At 39.5% G+C, this 23,461-nt stretch overlaps 1 protein-coding gene across 9 annotated transcripts in view; it reads left to right on the top strand.

Annotated features, from left to right (window-relative positions):
- The window catches only part of LOC111872173 (ral GTPase-activating protein subunit beta), a gene marked incomplete at its 3' end in the record, with an annotated part of 34,606 nt that extends 11,145 nt beyond the window's left edge, over positions 1 to 23,461 (top strand). For 2 of the 9 annotated variants that reach the window (XM_033754561.1, XM_033754563.1), the window contains 19 exon segments: positions 223 to 390; positions 1,138 to 1,260; positions 1,351 to 1,500; positions 2,503 to 2,768; positions 3,685 to 3,830; positions 4,320 to 4,404; positions 5,297 to 5,438; positions 6,131 to 6,241; positions 10,335 to 10,505; positions 13,187 to 13,327; positions 14,614 to 14,628; positions 15,729 to 15,955; positions 17,215 to 17,322; positions 18,803 to 19,001; positions 19,348 to 19,561; positions 19,850 to 20,090; positions 21,867 to 22,028; positions 22,132 to 22,264; positions 23,439 to 23,461. In XM_033754561.1, the coding sequence (XP_033610452.1) occupies positions 223 to 390; positions 1,138 to 1,260; positions 1,351 to 1,500; positions 2,503 to 2,768; positions 3,685 to 3,830; positions 4,320 to 4,404; positions 5,297 to 5,438; positions 6,131 to 6,241; positions 10,335 to 10,505; positions 13,187 to 13,327; positions 14,614 to 14,628; positions 15,729 to 15,955; positions 17,215 to 17,322; positions 18,803 to 19,001; positions 19,348 to 19,561; positions 19,850 to 20,090; positions 21,867 to 22,028; positions 22,132 to 22,264; positions 23,439 to 23,461 (2,825 nt within the window). 9 annotated transcript variants of the gene reach the window in all.

Consider the following 23,461-nt stretch of genomic DNA (forward strand, 5'->3'; position numbering starts at 1 on the left):
ATAGTTCACTTGCAGGCTACAGGCCACCGAGTTTGTTTTTTATTGTTTTTTTAGGTAAATTTCCTGCTTTCAAGTGTTAATCTTTATGTTATGCTGTACAAATATGATGCTTTATTGTACAATCTCTGTTCAGTTCTGTTTTGCTACTTGTGTATTGTTCTTGCAAGTGTACATATTTTGTGCTGTGTGGTGGTGGGCATGTCTATGATGTTGTGATTGCAGGCATTGCTCAGCCTTACTCGTGGGAGGAGTGTAGTAGCTCGTCAGACCGGGACAAGAAGGAGAGTGGCGTTTTCTCCCATCCTACCTCTGCTACCCATTCCCCTACTCCTCCACCCCAGCGCCGTCTCGCCAAGAGCTTTAGTGTAGCCCCTTCAGCAGTCACCAAGGGTAATTATGGCTTTCTGTTGCTGGCTTCACTACAGCTTCATCCTTGCTCTTCATTCTTTACATCCTTTGGTCTTCTCTGTAGCATCTTTTTAAGGTTTTGTTTCACCTCTCTGCATTTGTGTTTAATTCTGAACTTGACTATTTATTTTAGTACTTTGTTTCATGTAAAAGTAGCATTATTTTGCTTTCAGTATTTTTTTCTGTTCCATAGTAATAATTAAGATGCTAAATATAAAAGAAACCAATGTCTGTAGAAATGATGTACAGTATGGTTTTAGTTCACCTTTTAAAGGACAGGTATAAATACATCTCACTGAAGTGTTAAATATTACCTAAAGCAACATATTGACTTGATCCTACTTTGCAAGTGAATGAGTAGCATTACTGCTTCATATTCGAGAGGCCCTGGGTTCAAATATCAGCCAGGAGACCGTCTGTGATGACTTGAGGGTCTTTGAGGTTTTCCTCAGTCCCCAGGATAGGACATTAAATTAGGTCATGATCACTTCTTCCACTTTCCTTATTCTGCATTATTCAGTAATCATTCTGTCGCTCGAGACTGAAAAATCAGAACTACTGTGGGCATCACTAAATAAACTTAGAATATACTCGCTTATTCTGGCACCCATATAAGGCATGCGTTTAAAGTCTGGAATGTTATGTGGTAGAATAAATGTCTGTAAATTATTAAATATTGGAATGTGATTGACAGGAAAGTTTTGCTTTAAATGCATATGTATTGTTTAGGTATTCCAAAAGCTTCATTAATTGGCCTGACCAGTAGCCGAACTACATCAGTCTCTGCGGCGTCAAGCGGAAATCCGTCATCCGCCCTGAACTCTGGCCCCTCATCTGCTTCAAGCCTTAGCTGTAAGTCTGTCACATGTGTGTAAAATGTTCTGGTCCTTTAATTTCAATTTATTGAAATAAGAGGGACGTTCATATAAATATATGTTGCAGCTATGGTGTCTCTAGGGGGAGATTCTCGTCCTCCTCTTGCCCCAGCCCGTCCAAAGTGTAACAGTATTCTTCACATGTTTGGTGAATGGTTATTTGAGGCGGCTCATATTGGCTCAGAAGTTGTATATTATGGAAAAGGTCCAGTACAAAGTAAGTACTTGTTTGTGAGTTCTGGATTTAGCACTCTCAGTAATGAAAACAGAACTGTCATACCACCCGCGAAAAGCGTCTTTTTTATTGAGCTGCACTATGATCGTGGGGTTGACTCAGCCTCTAACAGAAATGAGTACCAGGAATATTCCAAGTGTATATCCATGGCCTGTTACAGGGATACCTTTGCCTTTACCTCACATATACCCTTTGCATTCTAGTGAATATACCTTATACTGGTAAGTGTGTTGAATATTGTTGGATTGGACATTCTCATGGCAGTGGCAATGAACCATGTGGTTTTCTGGGTTTAACACCTTGTAGTTAAGGGGGAGCCTGATGCTTTTGAGGAAAATATCACATCTTCAGTTTGAAAAGTAAGATGAGCATGAAACCACCAGAAGCAGGCAGCAATAACCCAGAAGACTTTACTCTTCATGAACATGTTTCTTGTTATTCAATAAATTTCACTGGTCCACCATCTCACATGCAATGCGTCCTTCTGAAACTTACTTAAAAGTTTCTTACACATACAAAATATGTCTTAAACCACATGTAAAAGCTTCTGTGCTTTGCACTACATGTTTCAACTGACATTGGTCATCATCAGATGTTTAAACATTGTTGGAAACTGCTGTGCTTCCGTTTTGTGATTCTGTTTGATGTGTAGTCCCATCTACTTGTTCGTGTATTTTATGGTGCTCGGTGGCTCTTTCTCTTGTGTTCTCTATGTAGACAATGAGTATTTTATAGTGCTGGGCATCTGTTGCTGTTGTATTGTGTATCTAGACAGGTCACCATAAAATACACTGGTGCAAGATGGGACTACGGATCTAATATTCACAGATAAACAGACAGCATGGAGGTCACATAAGCCTACTTTAATTTTTTCATAATAAGGAAATGAGGCGAGAAAGTTACAAATGTTGTTAGTTAAGAAGTTTTATTAAAATTATGGAGACAGTAACCATCTCTCAAGAGTTCTGCTTACTTATTTTGCAGGAAATGAGGCCAGCGTGAACAAGCGGCCTAGTTCCCTACAGCTGGATAGTCGCAAGGCCAGCCTTTCTCTGTCACAGCCCGGCTCACTGACTGATGAGGCCGATATTCCTCCTGCTCTCACCATTGACAAGTACGAAGCTGGACGAGCTGAGGCTCTTGGGGCACTTTGCTGCATCTTCTGTGCCAAGAAAACAGGAGAAGAAATACTTCCTGTTTACCTCGCTCGCTTTTATCTGGCGTTGCAACAAGGACTACATATAAATGAGGTGAGAAGCATCCAGTATATGGCTGCCTTTGAATGAAAGTTTAAGTGTATAGAACATGCATTGCTGTGTTTAGCACAGGTGGCTCTCAATTTCTCTCTTAAGAACTGTCTATTGAGAATACTATAATATATTACATCAGGATTTAAAACATTTGTCTCCTTATAGGAACATCTAATACATGTTGCTTAGTTAACCATTAGAAAGGTGCTACTCGTAATTCAGAATTGTAGTGCTATGTACTTTTTGTTCCCTCCTGGCACATTTTGTCTGAGACTAGCTGATTTTTATTTTATCCTTAAATTATAAGTGATTCTGTATTTCAGCATCCTGTTGCACACCTTTAATTTAATGGCTGTATATTAAGTCCGTCAATAATGCAACAAGCATTAAAATATTCACCATTTAACACTAACACAACATGTTTTGGCCACAGACAGCTATCCTCAGGTGTTTTGATGCATCTAAACTGTTACACTGCTTTGATGCGCCGTAAAATTGTGCGCTGCAGTCCACTTAAAATGTTGAACAAGTTTGTGTCTTCCAGTTTCACTGTATCTTGCAATTGTCATTTGCAAATAATATAATAACAAAAACCTGTATATTGGTTTTAGATATATGATCAAACAAAAATATGAATTTAACACTGTTAGTGAGAGTCCTCTGAAAAATAAATTGATAAAAGGGAAATTTTATTTAAGCAAGTATTCTATCATAAGATTTCTGTGAGCAGTAAACTGTGGTTTCAGTGTACAGCATCATAACCTCTGAACACAAATTTCGTTTTTGTGTCGCAGCCGTTAATGTGTTCAAGGTCCATGACCTAATTGAGAAGAATGAAGCCATATGAATCTTTTTATACATAGTTGTTTACGAATGCTTTTATTTGTAATATTATTGTTTTCGTTGCTACTGTTAGAACCGGGAATGCAGTGAAACTCTGGCCAGCATCTTGCTGAATTCGGCTGATTTGTTCCGGCTTGACTTGGATGGCGTTCAGGTGTTGCTTCCACACTTCATTGATGCACTGGAGATTGTTCTTCCCGAGAAGGAACTTAAGTTGAAGTGAGTGTGTGTGTATGTGTGTGTGTGCACATTGTGTGATTTTAATTTTCTTCCTTACTCTCCTTTTCTTCCTGATGAGGTGGATTTTTTGAATTGACCTAATCCTTCCAGCCTCACTGTGGCCGTGGGATCGACCCAGCATGTGACAAAAAGGAGTACCAGGGATCTTCCTGGAAATAAAGAGCGGCTGGCGAGTAAGGCTGACAGCGTCACTGCCATCTGTGAGCTGATTGTCTAGAAAATGTGGGAGCCTCAACATCTCCCAACTATGAGGGCCTCCATGACCTGTTACAGGGATAGCTTTACTCTTAGTACTTACTTTTACTTTCCTTTTCTTTGTTTCTTCCATTTGTCCACTCCTCCCCCTCCCCCTTCATCCTTTCTTCTTTGCTGTGAAAACTGCATTACATATTTGTGTTCTTGAAATTAAATTAGTACAGATAATGTAATAGTTGTAACTGATTTAATTTTAAATGCCTAACTGTGTAGGTCACCATCAGTATTGAAGACGGAACTGCGAAGAGCCTCCATTCATCTCCTCCTCTCGATGTTGGTTCTCCCACTGCATTTCCAGGTATGAGCCCCATTAATCCGCATGAATAAAGATCTGCATCTCTAATCTACCGTGTAAGTGAATAAACAGATGTTAATTCGCAAAGCTTAAGCATGTAGGAATCTTGAACTTTCAAGATCAAATTAAGAAGTACATCTAAATCTCTTTTTTAAGGCTGTTTTTTCAGTCATGAACTTGCAGGCAAGAATTTTTGGAACTGTTTTTGTAATGTGTGTTAGCATACAAACTACTCAGTCCATTAGGATGTAATGGTTTGCAACATACCACTGCCTCCTGGTCTCCTTGAAGCCATATTTAAGGGCCATCTAGCAAAATTAAAACTTGTGCACCCCTTAGGATGCTGGATTTGAGAGCTCCAACATGTAATATGAAGTTGATATGTATAATGTACACTAAGCCAAGAAGGCATATGGGGTAGTGGATGTATAGATCCACATTTTCCCTGACTTCGCCGTTGGCTGCAGGTGAGTGGTCAGCTTCAGGCTCCCTGCCGCTTTATACCCCGGGGTAAGAGCCCCTGGTACATATTGGACAGGAGGCTGGGTGAACCCCAGAGGCAGTCTGGACGATGCGGAGAAGAGAAAATTCTTTACCTTATCGGGTCTCAGACTCCGACCCCACAGTTGCCTAGCCCATAGCCAGTTGCTATACCACCTATGCTATCCTGGCTGTATATGATGTATAAATATAATAAAATTAATAGGTACGAAGCTATAATTCTAGCAGTAGTCTCAATTTTCGCTCATGTTGGTGTATGAAGGGAAGCAGTTAATACATCATTAATGTTAACGGTCATTTTTGCAGTTTCATTTGAATGTAATGGAAGCTATTATTAATGATTGTATGAAGTTACAGGCATGCCCTAAGCCATACCTTATTCATGTTTCAATAGAATTTAACCATTAAAGAATTTGGAGGAGGAAGTTCAGAACGAGGTCCACTGACATTTGCGCAGCTCAAACCTCGTCTTATGAATTTGCTGATAAACGCATTGCAAGTGGAATCAGACCCACAGAATGCTCAGATGTTGCTAGGTAAGAGGTTTCACTTGTTTGGTTACAATATAAGTATATTACACTGTCTTACACACCCAGTTATTTATATGACTGTCTTTAGATTATGCACAGTGCCTCTTCATGTGCTACATGTTTCAACTTTAAATAGAAGGGCAGCATCAGGCCATACATATGTGTATATATTGTCACATGATTGAGTGACTGTAGACCGGGTGACTCAATTTATTTACCACTTACAGATTGTAACTGCCGGTAATTATGGCACTATTGCTACTTTACAAATCACTGGAGCACACCCTCAATCTTCACAGTCTGCTGTCACTAATTGTTTCCTGGTAATAGTTCCTAACAATGGAGATTCTTCAGCTTCTGTCCTCACATCATTGCATGCTCGCTAATAGTAACTTGTGCCTCATTCATCCTTGCTCTATAGCCTTGGCATGGACCACATAGAAAACTCAATTTCCAACAGTTCCTCTATTGTTACATGTGGATTTGATGCCTTGGGAACATGTTTGCTTGTGAAGATGGTGCTCAGTAATGGCTCATATTTGCATGTCTTGCGGTCGTTGCCCAGCAGTGGGTCTGCATGCTGCAATATCTATTTTAAGGGAAGGAGAGTAGATTAGAAGTAGAGTTTTGAATATCTGACTGCTAGATGTTTGGGAGTGAAGAACACTTTATCCTATCTGTGGGGTTTGCATTTTCAGGTGGTCTGCTTCTAAGTGTGCAGGATTCTGCTATTGCTGAGGAAGTTGAACCAGTGACACAACCAGACACTTGTCTAGGTAGTGATAGCACTTCCAATATCTTGTCGTCTGGTGAGTGTGATAGAGTATTTATCATAACTGTGTACCACTTGTGTCTGTACTTTGTACAATATTGTCATAGCATCATTGCTTTATATTCTGTATACATTATGAATGAATGTATAAGGGGTGGGCCTTCTCAGCCCTTGCACTGTGACTTGCAGTGATCTGTTGTGCTGCATACATTAAGTATGTATGTTGTATGATTTCATGAAGCTGGTCACTGAAAGCATCCGGATGAAATCTCTCGCTGTTTCATTTTGTGCACGTGCTCAGCCCAATACATTGCTTTGCTTTTTATTATATTTTAAGGTCTCAGAGATTTTAATTTCCAAAATATGTCAACTTAATTTTCACCTTTTATATAAATTGATATGACTGCTATTTTAAGAGAGAACTGTATTTGAACCTGGGTACCTTTCAATTTTGTTTTGCTTCTTTTCAAAACTGTAACTGTTCAGTGTTGATCTCAGAAGGAAACATGAGCTCATGTCTTGAGTGTGTAGCAAGGTAAAACTAAGAAAAAATGGATACACAGTGAAAAGTGTATTTTATCATGAACCCTCAGTTCACCAGGCAAGAAAACTTTTTCATTTTACAAGTTTTGCTCTGAAAGAGGCAGGTGATATTTGGTACTTACTAATTTGAAACTGTAACAAAATATGGCATTAATAACATGCAAGAGAATGAGGTTATGTGTGTGTTGTTGCTTGCTTAAACCATATTTTAATATAATTTTACAGTTTTTATTATTATTAAAGTCTCTGATTTTAGGAGGAATTAACAGATTTGAGGTTATCATATATTCAGGTAAATGTGCGGTATTATAATGAAGTAATAGTACTTTAGGTATGTAATTCCATGTTCTGAAATAGAAGTCATGACTCAAAAGTTGGTATGCAAATATGAAAGCCACCAGATGTAGGCAAGTATAGTTATTCATCCTAGTTTTCTCATCAGCATATGTAAATTGTCAATTTCTAGTGTCAAATGAATATATATGATTTTGCACATGTAGTGTTTTGTTAATATAATAACTAAATAACAAACCATAACATTCCCAAACTCACTTTTTTATTTATAGAGTTGGTACATTTTGGAAATAAGTAACTCAGCCCTTGTTTGTGTTTGTGTTGATAATGTCAGTAATTACACTTGTTACATTGTGATGTCAGGTTTTGCTTTGCTGTGGAGGAAATGCTGTTTCTTTCTGCTTTCACCTTCCAGCCTATAGCTTTTGACACTTCACTATTCTTGTAAGCCTTTTCACCATATGCATTGGTTACTTTATCTTATCTAATTTGTTCCTTATCAGATTTTTACTTCAAAGAGGTTTGCACTGCACTGTTGACCCTAATGGCTTAATTTTGTAGGTATTATAACTATTTCAGGCTAACTTTTTGACTGTGCTATCATGATTTATTAATGTTTAGTCATAATTTAACATAGTGTATTTATGTCAGTTTGATGAAGCTTTACACTTGAAAGGAAACAAATAGAATCTTGTGACTTTGTCCAGACATTATGAAACAGTTATGACAATTATGGAGTATTGACAATTCCAAATTTTGTGCGACTTATTGTCAGTGTACTGACAGTATCATTTCTTAAGGTTCCTCCATATGTCATCAACCTAATCATTCCTAGGACAGTTTAACTACTTCTCCAGTGTACTACCACAATACCTGAGCAATAATGGCTTAAATTTCTGAATATTGGTAATTGGATTTTTTGGGCCCTTATAATTTGTAACTACACATGACACCCCCACTAAATCTACACATTCTACAAATCACTCTGGAACCTCTGCCTCCGGGCTTAGCTCCTTTCCGGCTGGCGACTATCCCACAACTGCTCACAACTCTTGATGGTTCCCCTTATATAACATTGGTGCAGACCGAATAGAAAACACAACTTCCAACAATTCCTGCACTGTTCTGTGACATGTTAACTGGGCTGTTGCCTAGTGATGGCTCAGGTATTTGTTGATGCATGATCATGTTTATTGGTTTCTATGGAAATGTGTTTCTGGAGCCATTGCCTAGCAATGGATAAATTTTTAGGGTCCTTTATTCTGGCTTTCATCTGTCACATCACAGTATGATCATCCATTGACTTCACCAAGTTTGCAGAATTGTTTCTATTACAGTGAATTCCCCATTTATGGAGCAGTGAATTTGAACACTGAATTGAGCAAAACCATAACTGGAAGATATTCGGCACTGATGTAGACTATAGATCCTTGAAAATAGTTAAAAAAAAAATCCTAAAAGGAGCACTATACAATAGATATTCCACTGTTCGTTATTGGAGTATATACTTCTTTTATATATGACTTCTGTCTAGTCGTACAAAATGTGACGGAATTGTTTAAAGTGTTGTGTAAATGCTGTTTCTGTTATGAACAAACTTGTTTGTATCATTGCATGTTTCTGAATGTCTACCCAGGAACTATAAAGAGAAAAATGTAAATTGTTTCTGTCATTTATCAGCAAACTCCCAATACTTTTTCACTCATTAAATTACTATTTTGAAGTGTTTGAAGGTTAACTGTTTAAACTCATTCAAAATTGTATGCATCTAGTTTATATACTGTATGCTGCATTTATGTCATATCTTTGTAGAAAATTCCAGTTCATTCGGATATCTGGTCCTAGTATTGCTTTAGTTTTGTATCGGTCAATGGACAGATCTCTTCTTTCAACCCACAGTCTTTCCTTTCAATGCCCAACACATCTCTTCTTGCTGTCTTCCAGTAACTAACTGAACCATCTTTTTCTTTATCATCCCATGGGTCTCCTCTCTTGAAATATGAGTACTAATTCTGAATTCCTTCTCAGGATCCTTGTTATATTCATATTTTATATGGTCAAATCATTGTAATAATTTCTGTTCTAGTTCTGTTAACAACTTTTTGACTCCAGCTCCTTTTCTTGGAGTTTATTATATAGTTCTGTCCCATCAAGATTTTCTGTCAGTGTTTCCCAGAACTTTCATATCCACTCCATGTATATTGCTTTTGTTTATCTCTGTAGGGGGCCATGTTTCAGCATTATATGTTAGTATCAGCTTAGAATAAACTATTAGATTGTTGTTTTGGGATCATGTGGTATCTATTTCCCTGATACTTCCCTATTTCTGAGCTATTGTATGGCCTAAGCCTTTAAAAAAGCAATGATTGTAATCCTTTATAAACTGTTGTGTTAAAATCCAAACACATTTTGTTTAAAGGCCTAGCATAATACAAGAAGATTCCAAATGTGTTCTTAGTTTTCTGCTGAAGATATCTGTGACCTGCAAGTTGTAGGAGGTGACGAGAAGGGAAGTCTCAAATCTGAGACAGTAAAATATGGTCACAAGACCCGAGAGACTCTGACCCGAGAAAGACTGTGTTGGTAAGGTCCTGGAGCATATACGAAAGACAGACCCATCCTCTCATCAGAGAGGACGTCCCACAGAAACAAGACCGTAACTGTCAAACAGTAATAAATGTCTGGTCATGAGCCACAGGTGGGGCTCGACACCAAGACTTAGTGACTGACTGACTGACTGACCAACCAACCGTCAGTCCAATGGGACTTTGACTTTGGCTGATATTAGCTTGGCTTTTACACCATTAGCAAATCTTTTTATATTTTAAATTGCAGTGTTGAGATACAGAGGCTTGATTGTGTCTTCTGGAACGTGACACTGTGTAATGAGGTAGAAGTTTACTGACTTTTGAAAGGAACTGCTTCCTCCAACTTCAGGAACTAAGAGTAAGTTAGGCAAGCAAGGAGAGTAATCTGAACATGGCTTACTCATAGACCCCGAGCATGGAGGCGGTACATTGCTTTAAAACGTCAGTGAACTTCTATAATACTACACAGCGTGACATCCCAGAATCCTTAATCATTGCTATGAGACCCTCAAATCTTCACAGGTTTATTTCCTTTCCAGTTCTATGACTGTGAACCACTTCTGTTATCTGCTGTTACAGTTCTTACTGTTGGAAGTTAGCCTGAATGTTGTTTTTTTATGTTACTTTTGTTATGTTACTGTATCTATTGTTGTGTTTTCCCCAGTGATGTGTTATTATTCTGTTCTTTGGCTGGTCCATCCCTAGCTTCTGATACAATTAGCTCACTCAGTCTTCCGAGTGATTATCGCAGCGTGAGCCTCGGTGGAATGGATGATGTCTCACCCGAGACTCAAGACCAGTCAGATGGCACAGCATCAGCTGGGGCGTTTGGTAACATGATGTTCATTGACTTCCCGATGATTGGACTGAACAAAAGTAAAGAAACATGCACTCATCCTGTCTATTTTACTTGAACTTCAGTTAGTCGTTGAAGTTCATGTACTTGTTGAGTGTTGCCAGAAGTGTGTGGATTTATATGATTCATTAGTTTACTAATGTGCATGTCATTATTAACCTAGTTCTTTGTAATTCTGATGAAGTTAGCTGTTTCTCCAGAACTTATTTGATGTGTTATTGCATTTTTTATATTTTAGTCACTCAGTAGACCAAAATGTAAAGGTTTGATAGATAAAATGAGCAATATTTTTCTAGAGTCCATTATTGTATGCTGCTTTGAGAATTGGAACTCAGTTGTTTATGTTTTTGCCAGTATTCAGATTTTATATTAAGTGAAAAATGGTCTAGTGGTCAGAGTTCCTGCCCACAGATCCAGAGGTCTGGGATTCGATTCCCGGCACTACCAGATTTTCTGAGAAGTAGTGGATCTGGAACAGGGTCCACTTAGCCTCATGAGGATAATTGAGGAGCTATTTCTAGGAAATAGTGGCTCCAGTCTAGAAAACCGAGATTAATGGTCGTGGGGATCTGTTGCACTGATCACGCGACACTCTCTATCGATTAAAGTTGGCACTAACTTCGCTGCCAAGCGGCAGTTGCTTGGTTAGTATAGTTCACTTGTGGACTACAGGCTACTGAGTTTGTTTGTTTTACTAACAGATGCTGGTCACTCTGCATGTGTGAGATCATAATTAATTAGGCAGTTCAAACTTTTTATCCTACTTCTTTAGGATAATCAACCAGAAAATATGACCATACTATTTCTTTATTTATTTATTTGTGCAGGCATAATTAGAAACAGTATTTAAATTGGGTAGAACTGTTCCATTTTCCATAAGTTTGAAGATTGTTGAGTTTATTATCATCATCATCAACTCTTAGAGTTGTATAATGTTACATATTTTGTAGCGTTTCCTAGATGTTTCCTAGATGTGGTAGTAAACATCACTCGGCATTTTAGTGTAGACATTTTTTTATTGCTAGTGGGGTGGGACTAAGTCCCTTGTACTGCGGCCACTTCTGGCCTATTGTACCAGCCCCAGATGATAGGTGAAGGTGATTGTGGAGCAATTGGTGGAATGAAGATTGGCAGGGGAAACCGAAGTACTCGGAGAAAACCTGCCCCAGCGCCACTTTGTCCACCACAAATCCCACTTGACCAGACCCAGGATCAAACTCGGGCCGTCACGGTGGGGAGCCAGCGACTAACCACTTGAGCTATGGCGCGGCCTAGTGTAGACATTAGTACTGCTTCTGTAAAATTGTAGGTTTGATTTTTTGGTCTAGAGACCACCTGCCCTGAGTTTCTTCAATGGTTTTTCTCAGTCTCTCCATGTAAATACTGGGATAGTACCTTAAAATGAACCATTATCACTTCCTTTCACCTTTCTTCCATCACAGTACATCTGTGCGGTTGAAAAGGTGTTGCTGAATAAATAAAAATCATTTGTACTGAGGCATATATAGGACATTGTCCGTCATCTCATTTTGGTTAAAGAAACCCCAGCATTTCAGAAATGTATTCTGTCTCCATCATCAAGTAGAAATAGACACCTACTCAGGCCCACTAGGGCTAGCTCAAGCGGTTAGTCCATGGCTTCCCACCACGGTGGCCCGGGTTCGATCCCATATCTGGTCAAGTGGGATTTGTGATGGACAAAGTGGCGTTGGGGCAGGTTTTCTCTGAGTACTTCGGTTTCCCCTGCCAATCTTCATTCCACCAAATTCTTCATCATCATAATCACCCGGGGCAGGTACAATAGGCCAATCAGTGGCTGCCATGCCAAGTGGACCCAGCTGGACTCCACCTATGCAAATTTTTTAAATTAATTTTAGGCCCACTAGATAAAGCTAATCTCTATGTCCAGACCTTTTCCATGCCATATAATAATGTGAGGGCAGTGACACTTTAGTATTCATACTGAAAGTGTCATTAAATAACCCACAAAAAACGAACATCAACTGAAAGTTAGAAATTATTAATACCATGCAGTGTTTGTAAATTTTGCAGTTAATTGTACATTGTTATTAGCAATTTCTGAGCAGCTGAGGACTGTAATAATATTAATGAATGATATTGATTTAACAAATAAATACTCATCATTGTCTCATTTATGTGTTCTTCTATTTGATTCTATGTACAATTGAAAGTATTCTGTGTGTGATCCGTTTGTGGTCCGTATTGTACATGTTGTGTCTAGTATAGTCATGTCAAGGAGTAGAGCTGGAGAAACTGCAAACAAGCATTTTCAAAATGAAGGCTGTAGTTAGTGTGCTAATATGTTTCACCTTCACTTAATGCAATTACAGCAGTAATATTTAATTTACTGTATTTATAATTTACTTTCTGCTTATGTAATAGCATCACTTAGCACAGTTCATAGTTACCACTGAAGTCGCCCTTTTTCCTGAATAAGAATACTAAGAGTCTACAGTAGATTAATTTGGTTGGTTGGTTACTTTTTTAATATTCTCAAGAAAATGTCCTTAAATGAAGATAACTACTTTGTAGATAAATTCTAAATGATTAAAGGGAGAAATGGGACTAATTAATAAATTTCATACTGTACATAAAACAGATCATAATTTCAAAATTTATTATTTTGTAAGTTCATATTCAGTGTATGTTTTTCTGTACTCATATCGTGGTCTTTCTACAGATTCTGCCCATGCTCTGTTTGTGCGTGCAACGTACCTTGTATGTCATCGATTGATCTCTTCATGGAAGACAGATCTCAATGTATCACTTGCTGCTTTGGAGCTGCTTGCTGGCTTAGCTAGGATCCACATTCGAGAAACAGGTACTATATAAGGTTTTATGTAAATATGTGAAATTTTGTTATACAAATCTCACTGTAGGATGTTTTTATCTTACTGTCTTTTTAAAATTTTATTTCACTGTTTTTTGTGTTATGTTTCATACTTAATATTTGTGCACTTATTGTAATTAAAGTTATTTTAAGTAGCATGCAGTGAGCCAGTGTAGCACAGTTGATATAGCAACTGGCTTCACCCCAGATGCTCGAGGGGTTGTAATGCAAGTCCTGGCAGGGGCAAGATTTATCTTCTCTCCATGTTGTCCAGACAAAATCTGGGGCCCACCCAGCATCCTGTCTGATGGGGGCACAAGGGGGGTAAAGTGGCCAGGTCATGAAGCTGACTACTCACCTCCAACTAGTGCCAAGGTCAAGAATACGTTTATCTATACTTTCATTCCCCCTGTATGTCTTCATGATGTAGTGCTTAATTATTTAAGGCCAGGGATGACTTTCCTGTTTTTAAGTAGCACAAATTTACTACATGAGAGAGGCCATGCCATAGCTCAAGCTGTTAGTCACTGGCTTCCCACCGCGGCAGCCCAGGTTCAATCTCGGTTCTGGTCAAGTGGGATTTGTGGAGGACAAAGTGGCCCTGGGACAGGTTTTCTCCAAGTACTTCAGTTTCCCCTGTCAATCTTCATTCCACCAATTGCTCCACAATCACCCTCACCTATCATCTGGGGCTGGTACAATAGGCCAGAAGTGGCCGCAGTACAAGGGACTTAGTCCCACCCCACTAGCAATAAAAAAGCTACATGTGAGGCATGAGAACATTCATGAGAGCCTTCCTGTGTGTGATGTCTATTCAGAGAATACAGAACAAGAAATTGAACTTCCAGAGTTTAAATACTGGTTAGTTGATATATGCAATACATTATTCAAACATGCTTTATACTCTTGTATTTCCTCTGTTATCTGTGAGATATTCCTGAAGAATGATTGGCCACCTACTGCCCATACAAAATCTCTTATAAGAGGGCTATAAAAATCAAATTTGTCCTCTGTAGTGAAATGTTCTTTCAGGTATCTTGAACTTAAACTGAACAGATGAAACATAAAGTAGTGGATAGGAAGGATTTTTTTCACACTTCTGTGCATGCATGTGTGGTGCTTTTGAACCTGATTGTACTTATTTATGGAAGTCTACTCTGTTGTGTTTCCATACATAGTTTGCTATCTGTGGTCTTTATTCTCTACCCATATGAAATGAATTATTGCTTTCTTTGATAAAAAACAAAACATAATGATGACATTTCTATTGCATGCAGCCAGGAGACTCACAGGTAAACATGGTAGTAATCTGTCAGATGACAGGTCCACAGTCTCTTCCAAAACAGTTCCTCCACTTAATGCGATCCAGAGCTTTCTCCTTCAAATAAAAATATCCTCTTCTGTCCCCAAGGTCATCCAGCATCTTCTTACGTCTTCTGGTTCGCATACATGGTGTGTCTGTTTTTGGAAAAAGACTATCCAGGAAAAGTGATAATGTGGTAGTTTTTCCATTTGCCTTCCACATCGCAACACAACAGCCATTCAAACCACTCTGGTCACGCCTGTTGCTATACACACAATATACACAATATATACACAATCAAAACATAAGAAGAATGACTCCCATAGCATATGAATGCATTACACACGAGTTTGATATACGACATGTAAGATGATAGATCTTAACAAGTTTTAATAAATAAATTTTATTATTGAATGATGGCGAACACATTTTATATCATTTTTAAATGGACACTTGATGGCAGGCAGTGCAGTGGTTTAACGTGATTGATACACCTGAGGATGGCAGAATGATGCCGAAACATGTAGTGTGAAGTGACAAGTGAAATTGTATGCACTAAAAGATGGTTATTATATACACATTATGAATACGAATCTGTGCAACAGGACACTAAAATACAACATTATCACATTTGAAATTCATAAAATGTCATTAAGATCACATTTTATTTAATTGTTGCAACATGTTTCGGCCCTACAAGGCCATCCTCGGGCAACTGTCAGTTGATTGAAAGTACTGCACATTGTCGTCTTTTGAGAATTTACTCCCACACTTCAGTCATGCTATTTTCATATTGCGGCATCTACTCTGTGTTCCTTTTCTGCGTAGTTTACCTTAGTCTGGCATATATCCCTCGTTTTGTTTCCCCTTTTTATTTTAAATTTACTGCTGCTGTTAAGTAGATTTCTTATTTTAAAACTGATAATTTTTGTGAGGACACCTTTATGATTTTTAAGGATCTGTTTCTACTGTTACCTGGCTTATCCCAGTTGTATTATTGCTTTCATTTCTATTTCTAATGTTCACACTATTTGTCTCTTTTCATATATTCAGTTGCTTTTGTTGCCTGCATGTGATCATCTATTGCAGATGCCCTGGAATGTAAACGTGCGGTGAAGTGGTTGTGTGACTACATTGTGTACCAGTGCTCACGTCCACCACCCGCACATTCGAAGGACCTTCACTCGACCATCGTTGCAGCATTTCAGTGTGCTGCAGTGTGGCTTGTGGCTCACCCATACCTGCTGGAGGACAAGGAATGCCTTACTACTGTTCTAGAAGTCGTAGAGCTGGGAATATCTGGCTCCAAGTCTCAAGTAAGCTGCACGGAAAGCTGCTTCACTGGGGAATGTCATTCAGATGTTCTGTGAATACAAGCTTCGCACCGGTAACATGGGATTACACTTTGCAGTACATGTTCTGCTGCCCATCGCATCTCTTTTGCCTTAAAGAATTATTCGAAGATGAGTTTCAAAACAAATTAAAAGAAGTAGATACAATGAAAGTAGTGGTGGTGGTGGCGGCAGCAGTTACAGTAGAACGGTAGTAGCGATTTGTCATTGTTGTCGTCATCATAGTTGTTATTAGTGCAACTTATGTTTTGGAAAACACTCTGCTAAAAGAGAAATACATGCAAAACAACTGAGATTACAGTTGTCTAGGGACGTGATGTTATGTAGTGCTTCTACTGCGAAGAAGGAGATGTCAGGTTCCTCCAGAACATTTGCATTTACCAAACTGTATGGTGTCCCATTCCAGAATGCTGATTGCCATAAGAACCTTGAAGCTTGCATATAGAACATTTTCTGCTATATACCAATTAAAATGACCGTTTCCGATGTTACAGTATCTGGCCTGCCAAGAGCAAGCAGCAGGCAGTCTGAAATCCCTGCACTCAAGTCATGTAGCCAATAGAACTGTTTAATAATTTACTGCTATTACGTATTAGTTTGTATGTTCAGTATTTTATAGGGAGACTGGCACAACAGTGATCCATTTGACATCTATTTGAGATTCAGTTGGTTTGAATTTTGGCTGGCATGCTATCTAACATGTCACAGGTTTTCCTTAGTTTCTCCCAGTCTCTTCTGTCAGGTGCCAGGGTTATACCTTGAAATAAGTCATTGTCCATCATTTTCTGCCATTTCCCTCTTATCACACATAATCAGCCTCCAGACTCGACGTCACATAACCTCTGCCGCTGATGTCTCATGAACCAAATGATGGGAATTGGGATAACTCAGTCAGTATGGCAGACAGGCTGTGGTGTGAATGGCCTGGCTTCAATTCCTGGCATGGAAAGATTTTTCTAGACAGGCTCTGGGTCCCACCAAACCTCCTATCCAGGTTGTATGGGGGGGGGATTTCCTTAGGGATAAAGTGGCCAGGGCATGAAGCTGACCACTCTCTTCCATCTAGTACCGAGGTCAAGAATGGTGGAGCTGTACCTCCCCTTCTCATACATCTTCATGGCATAGTGCCGAATTAATTAGGCACAGGGACAACTTTACCTTTTACCAACTGATGAGATGTGTTTCTCCAGAGGAGAGGCATAATGATGGTGTTTCTTGTACAGCGGAAGCCTGGCGAGCCTATTCGTATGAAGGATGAGAAGGAATTGAAGCCAGCCTCAATGCGAGTGCGGGATGCAGCCGAGGCTCTACTAACTATTATACTGGAACAGGTGTGTATAGTGCCTCTCATGCTGTGAGCTTTGGGAGTAGCATTTCTGGATAAACTCTAGGCTGTTTCACACATTAAACTTTCTGATTCACAATGATGTTTCACTAACTTCTGAAGGGTACAAATGCTGGACTGAAGTCATAGCTTGAGAAAACAGAAAAGAAGAATCACATGCTGGCATATTCCTTTGTTTCCAGCAGCCTTATTACCACCCATTGCCCCTTCTCCTCCTCCTCCCCTCCACATCATCTCTAAATATGTGTATATGCTGATATGTGAATATAACTTTTCTGTTGTGAATTTCTTTGATACTTCTGTACACGCAGATTGCCTCTGAAGCTGACATGCCCCAAAATCCATGCATACACAATGGAATGGAGGTTCTCCCCACATTTAGGAAGTTTTCTTCATTTAAACCACTTTTCATGCCTGATATTATAGTAACTGCTGAAAGAAGTGTCCTTCCACCATCAGCCCACATTTGACAGTAATGCAGCACATATTGCAACACACCAGAGTTTACCGCCTGTGATATGTTGACTAACATTCCAGACTTACATCTATATATCCTTCAAAGTGCATGGCAGAATTTCTGCTTCAAGCTCCTTCAAGAGATCAAAATTGCTTTAAATGCAAGGCACATGGGAGCTGTAGACCTCTACTGTTAACATGTCCATCCTAAACATACCATAGTCCCCCATTGTTCAGTTTTCTACACTGTGTGCTGCTGCGTTGTTCTGCTTCAAATGTGCAGAGCCCTTTCTACTTGAGTTCATCAGATTTCTCCAAAATGCTGTTCACATGCGGCTTTGAATTAGGTTCGTCATAAAAGAACATGAAGCTTATGTTTATTTAGCCTTTCCAATACACTGTACACCAGTTTTCTGATTATGTGAATGAATTTTGTGAATAACATTTTCAATGTGTAACAGCTGAGAATAAATTTGTGTTTCATTTGTGGGCTCAGTCTGACCCACCAGCCTTAGTCACCAGACCTCATAATCAGTAACTATGTCTTTGTCCCCTTAAAAACAGCAGTTGGTAGAATCCACTGTCTGAAGGATGAGAATAAATTAAAATGGATTTTAAGGATATGGGATTCAGATGATACATATGCATTGGACCACAGTGGGGTGGGACTAATCCCTTGTACTGCGGCCACTTGTGGCCTATTGTACCAGCCCCAGATGATAGGTGAGCTGTGATTGTTTAGCAATTGGTGGAATGAAGATTGGCAGGGGAAACTGAAGTACTTGGAGAAAACCTGCCCCAGTTCCACTTTGTCCATCACAAATCCCACTTGACCAGACCCGGGATCGAACCCGGGCTGCTGCGGTTGGAAGCCAGCGACTAACCGCTTGAGCTATGGCCTGGCCAGGGGTGTGGTGGTAAGTGTTCCTATTGGCAGTGGTACATCTTGAGGTCCTATGTCAGCTCAAGGAATTGATAGTGTATAATTGTACAGCTCACTTTGTTTGTAGGTTGGTTACTTCCCATCACCCTGTGGAGCAGAGTCCCTGTGGTCGTTACTAGATGAAGTGGCTCTCCTGAGACACTGCAACTCCTGGCCAGGGGGAGATCATTTGTCGAGAGAGATGGCTGTTGACAGGTTTCGTTACTTTGTTGTGGAGAACTCGACAGTGCTGGCATTGCTTGAGGAACCTCTTGGAAATGACCAAGGTAAGTCAGATCATTTTCTATAGGAATATATTACAGAGCGTCGATGAATGTTGCACCATAAATTGAAATCAGTACCCAGTGTTCAATACCCAGCAAGGGGAGGAGATATTTCTCTTCTTCACAGTGTCAAGACTGATTCCATCTGCACCCAGCCTCTTGCACAGAAAGGCATCTGGGGCATGAAGTTGACTGCTCACCTCCAACCAGTGTCAAGATTAAGGATGCATGGAGCTATACTTCCACTCCCTCATATATCATCATGGTGTGGTACTTAAGAACAGGGACAACTTTACCATTACCTTAATATTAGATGGAAATAACATTTGTTGTTGTGAATCGATTTCAGATCCCCAGCCAACAGTCACAGTTCTAATCCGGGGACCATTTGGTCGTCATGCATGGACAATGCAGCTGAGACATTTGCCACGTCATAAGTCTGGAACAAAATACCATGCACCTAATCCTGGGCGGCCGGTGCCAATGGCTGATGTCGGTGTGAGTCACGATGTGAAGCACCGGTATTTCCCTGAAAATGTGGATCGTATTCCACAGTGCAAAGTGTGAGTATATGCTACATTTATCATAGAAATAATATGTAAATGTTGTGTTTTTTATTGCTAGTGGGAAGGGAATGAGCCCTTTGCACTGCAGCCACTTCTGGCCTGTTGTACCAGCCCCAGATGATAGGTGAGGGTGATTGTGAAGCAATTGGTGGAATGAAGAATGGCAGGGAAAACCAAAGTACTTGAAGAAAACCTGTCCCAGCCCAACCATGAGTCTCATTTTAGACAAAGTTTGAGGTTTGTATGTTGATACGTCTTCAGGAACTTGTCTGTCTGTGTGTACAGGGACCGGTCCATTCCCAGCATGGAGTCCCTGCTCATGGATCCCAATGTAGCAGCAGAACATGCCCATCTGTCCCAGTTGGTAGAACAGCAGACTGCATTGGAAACTGCTGCAGGTCAACAGCGATGTAAAGAAACTGATGGCCCCTTCCCTGAGTGCACCCCACCCCCTGCCTGCCATGAGTTCCAGACTGCTCGCCTGTTTCTCTCACACTTCGGCTTTCTGTCCCTTGATGCAGCCAGTGTGAGTTGCTGACGTGTGCATTCCATGTTTTCTTCTATCCTAAGAAGCTTAATCTAAATTTGTTTTAAGGAAGGGAGGGTTGTCTCCACTTATCCATATGCAGGGCACCAGAATACAATTTTAATCAACTATCCACATGTGAAAATGGACTTGCCAACAGACCTTCAGTGTGCATGGTTATGTCTCCTGGGATATACCGCTGTATAGTCTGTGATATCACAGAAGATAGAACTTTCCGTAACTACCGCTTTGAGAACCTCGAGTCCTGCAGACCATCAGCATGTTTCATAGAAATATTTTCATGCTAGCCAGTGCTCTCCATGACTTTGCCTGTGAGAGGTGGACTACCATATTTCTGGAGCCATGCCCATATGTGCAGAATTTAGGACATATTCCTTTTGTGAATTTCCTTCTTTCATGAGAAATTTAGTCTCTGATCTGGGGTCCATCATCATCAAAAGCATAGCTTAATGTATTGACCTCTTCCCTTCCATCATTTGTCACATGTTTCTGACGTCTTCTGTCTCTTGCTTTCACTAAATCTGTAACAATGAAAGAAAGGCTCAGTTAGTGTGTATTCAGCCTGAATACAGCTGAACATGGGATCTGACACTCGGGGGTTAAACTAAAGATATATGTTTGCTAAAAACTGACTTCCTTCTCTGTAACCAGCCAAGATCTGGGTCAGAGTTGAATTCTCAGGCTAAAAAATCAAGGATGTGTTAATGCACTACCTGGTTGCATGCCACAAGGGGCAGTGATAGATGAGTATGGAGCTATAGTGAAGTGATGATTAGCAGGGGAACACTGAAGAAACTCAGAGAAGCCTGCTCTGGTGCCATTGACCATGAATCTAACTTAAGGTTACCTGAGATTGAGCTTGAGCTTGAGCTTGAGGTTAGCTGTTATGAGGTGCACATGTCTACTGTCGCTTATTGTATTTGGGTAGAAAACATATTGGATGATGCAGTTGATTCATTACTGCAAGGAATGTAGTTTAAAGTAAGTAAAGTAAAGCTGTCCCTGTAACAGGCCATCGAGGCCCATAGGGTTGTGAGACATCGAGGTTCCCACATTTTCTAGACATTTGGCTCGCAGATAGCAGTGAGGTTGTTGGCCTTACGCGCTGGCCGCTCTTTACACCCCCCCCCACAGCATGTAGCATAGTGCATCAACCACCTACACTACTGTGTGCCCCAATCAGTAGTGTACTTATAATATAGATATTATTCCAGAATGTTATGATATTAATGATAAAGACTGAACAAATTTTTCAAGCGTTGAGGAAACCCTCTTACGTTTTAACCCTTTGACATGGTCATTTAAATTCCGCGGCCGCGGCTCCTGCGGTGATATATTCAGCCGGCCATTTAAATTTTGCTCGAAAATTATTTATTCATCATTGTTCTTAAATTCTATGAGATAGGAACATGAAACTTTCACTAAAATGATCTTAAAAGGTGGTTTTATAACTTACCTTATAATATGAGCGCCCTGTATTTCGGCAATGGTAGTAGGTTGTTTAGTATTTGAGCAGTGAATGGTACGCCTTGAAGGATGAAACTTTCACTAAAATGATCTTAAAAGATGGTTTTTATAACCTTACCTTATAATATGAGCGCCCTGTATCTCGGTAATGGAGGNGATAAAGAAAAGAATGAGAGAAGATTCCAGACTTTTCTTGGACGATCCTGAGATTGCCATTGTTTTGTCAAGTGAAAAAGTTAACCTCTCAATTCATTGCGTTGTATATTTCTGAATTATCTTTTATTTCAGGGAAATGTGGGCTCACGATTGACAGCATTGAACACATCATTGGATGGTTTCTGTCATGACCTTGAAGTACTCGATAATATGAGCTCTCGTACCTGTGACACTGTGCATGTATTCTATGTTCGAGCCGGACAGAAGACTGCTGAAGAAATTCTTAGCAATGTGGTGAGTTATTCAGTAACTCTTTAATTGTAATATGGGATTCTTTTGTATCAGGAATTTTTACTACTGCCTTTACTTCATGAGGACAGTTGTTATAATTTTACAGCAGTCAGAATCAACAGTGTCTCCTCATTTCCTGGAGTTTCTGCAGTCCCTGGGTTGGTCCGTCAATGTTTTCCAACATCCAGGGTGGACTGGTCACATATCCACCAGCTGGAAGGTCACACAACCCACTTCAGGTAATAAAGTTTTTCCCGTTACAATATGTACGTAGCAGTGCTGAGACCAGTAATTGTTTGCTTCCATTTTTTAATGTCACACATTTTTGAAAACGGTAGTAATATAAAGATGGTGGTTATTTCAGAAAGGGTTAGGAAGTGATGTTCCCTATTTTAATAATTGAATGGAATGCTCACTGAAAGTTCGATGAGAAAATTTGTTGTTTCTCACCTTTGTCTGTAGTATGTATGTGGATAACCCTTCTCTTGATTAAATCTTACATATTCTAAACCTTGAGGGACAGTCACAGTTTCACTGAATATCGACACTATGAACTTAAGAAGTTCAGGAAACAGTCTAGTAGGATATGCATCGTAATAACAAAAGAGCCTGTAAGTTGACATGGTCCTCCCTCTTCGATATTTTCCTTTTATATTTTAATATTCAGAACCTATGGATTCTCACTTTGTTTATGCTTGTAACATGCCTGTACTGTCTTATTCCATTTTTATTCATATCATTATCATTCAACGATCCATACATACAGGTATTACACCCATTTGGATAGGGAAATTGTCAGTTTTACATGTAATTCTCGTGCATATCTTTGCAGTATACACTGTACCACCCTAATATAGGGCGTCTGTCATCTGAATAATATTATCTAGATCTGGTTACCATTAATTTCATTGTCTTTACACAAATACAACAAATTAATCAGCTACATATTACATTTACACACTTGATGAATCAAAAGACATAAATTCATATACAGAATAAAAGGAATGTTTCAGCAAAAAAGATTTTAATTCCTTTTTAAATGCTGTTATCTTTGAATACTCTAGAATTTTTTACATTTTATTCTCTCCTGGTTTTTCCTCATACACTTGTTAGATATCTTATCTCGGCTGCATTTCATCTACAGATATCTGCTTGTATCCGTGCCCTTATACTACAGTACTGTGCAGCTGGACTGAATAACGTATTTCACCCACATGGTGTCTGAATAGAAAATGATTTACAAGTACACCATCCAGTTGAGTTTAAAAGCACAGTTGACTTAACTGTCGAGAGCGTGGCATTAGAAACCAGCCGACCACCAACCATGTCATACAGTTGCAAGCAATGAAATGGTATTTGTGAAAGCTGCAGTATCTGTGTATTTGTTACTGTCAAGTTGGTATCTGTTCCCAGAGCAAGCTAGGGCCCCAAGCAAC

Source organism: Cryptotermes secundus, unplaced genomic scaffold (assembly GCF_002891405.2).
Source record: "Cryptotermes secundus unplaced genomic scaffold, Csec_1.0 scaffold581, whole genome shotgun sequence".
Taxonomy (NCBI): Eukaryota; Metazoa; Arthropoda; class Insecta; order Blattodea; family Kalotermitidae; genus Cryptotermes; species Cryptotermes secundus.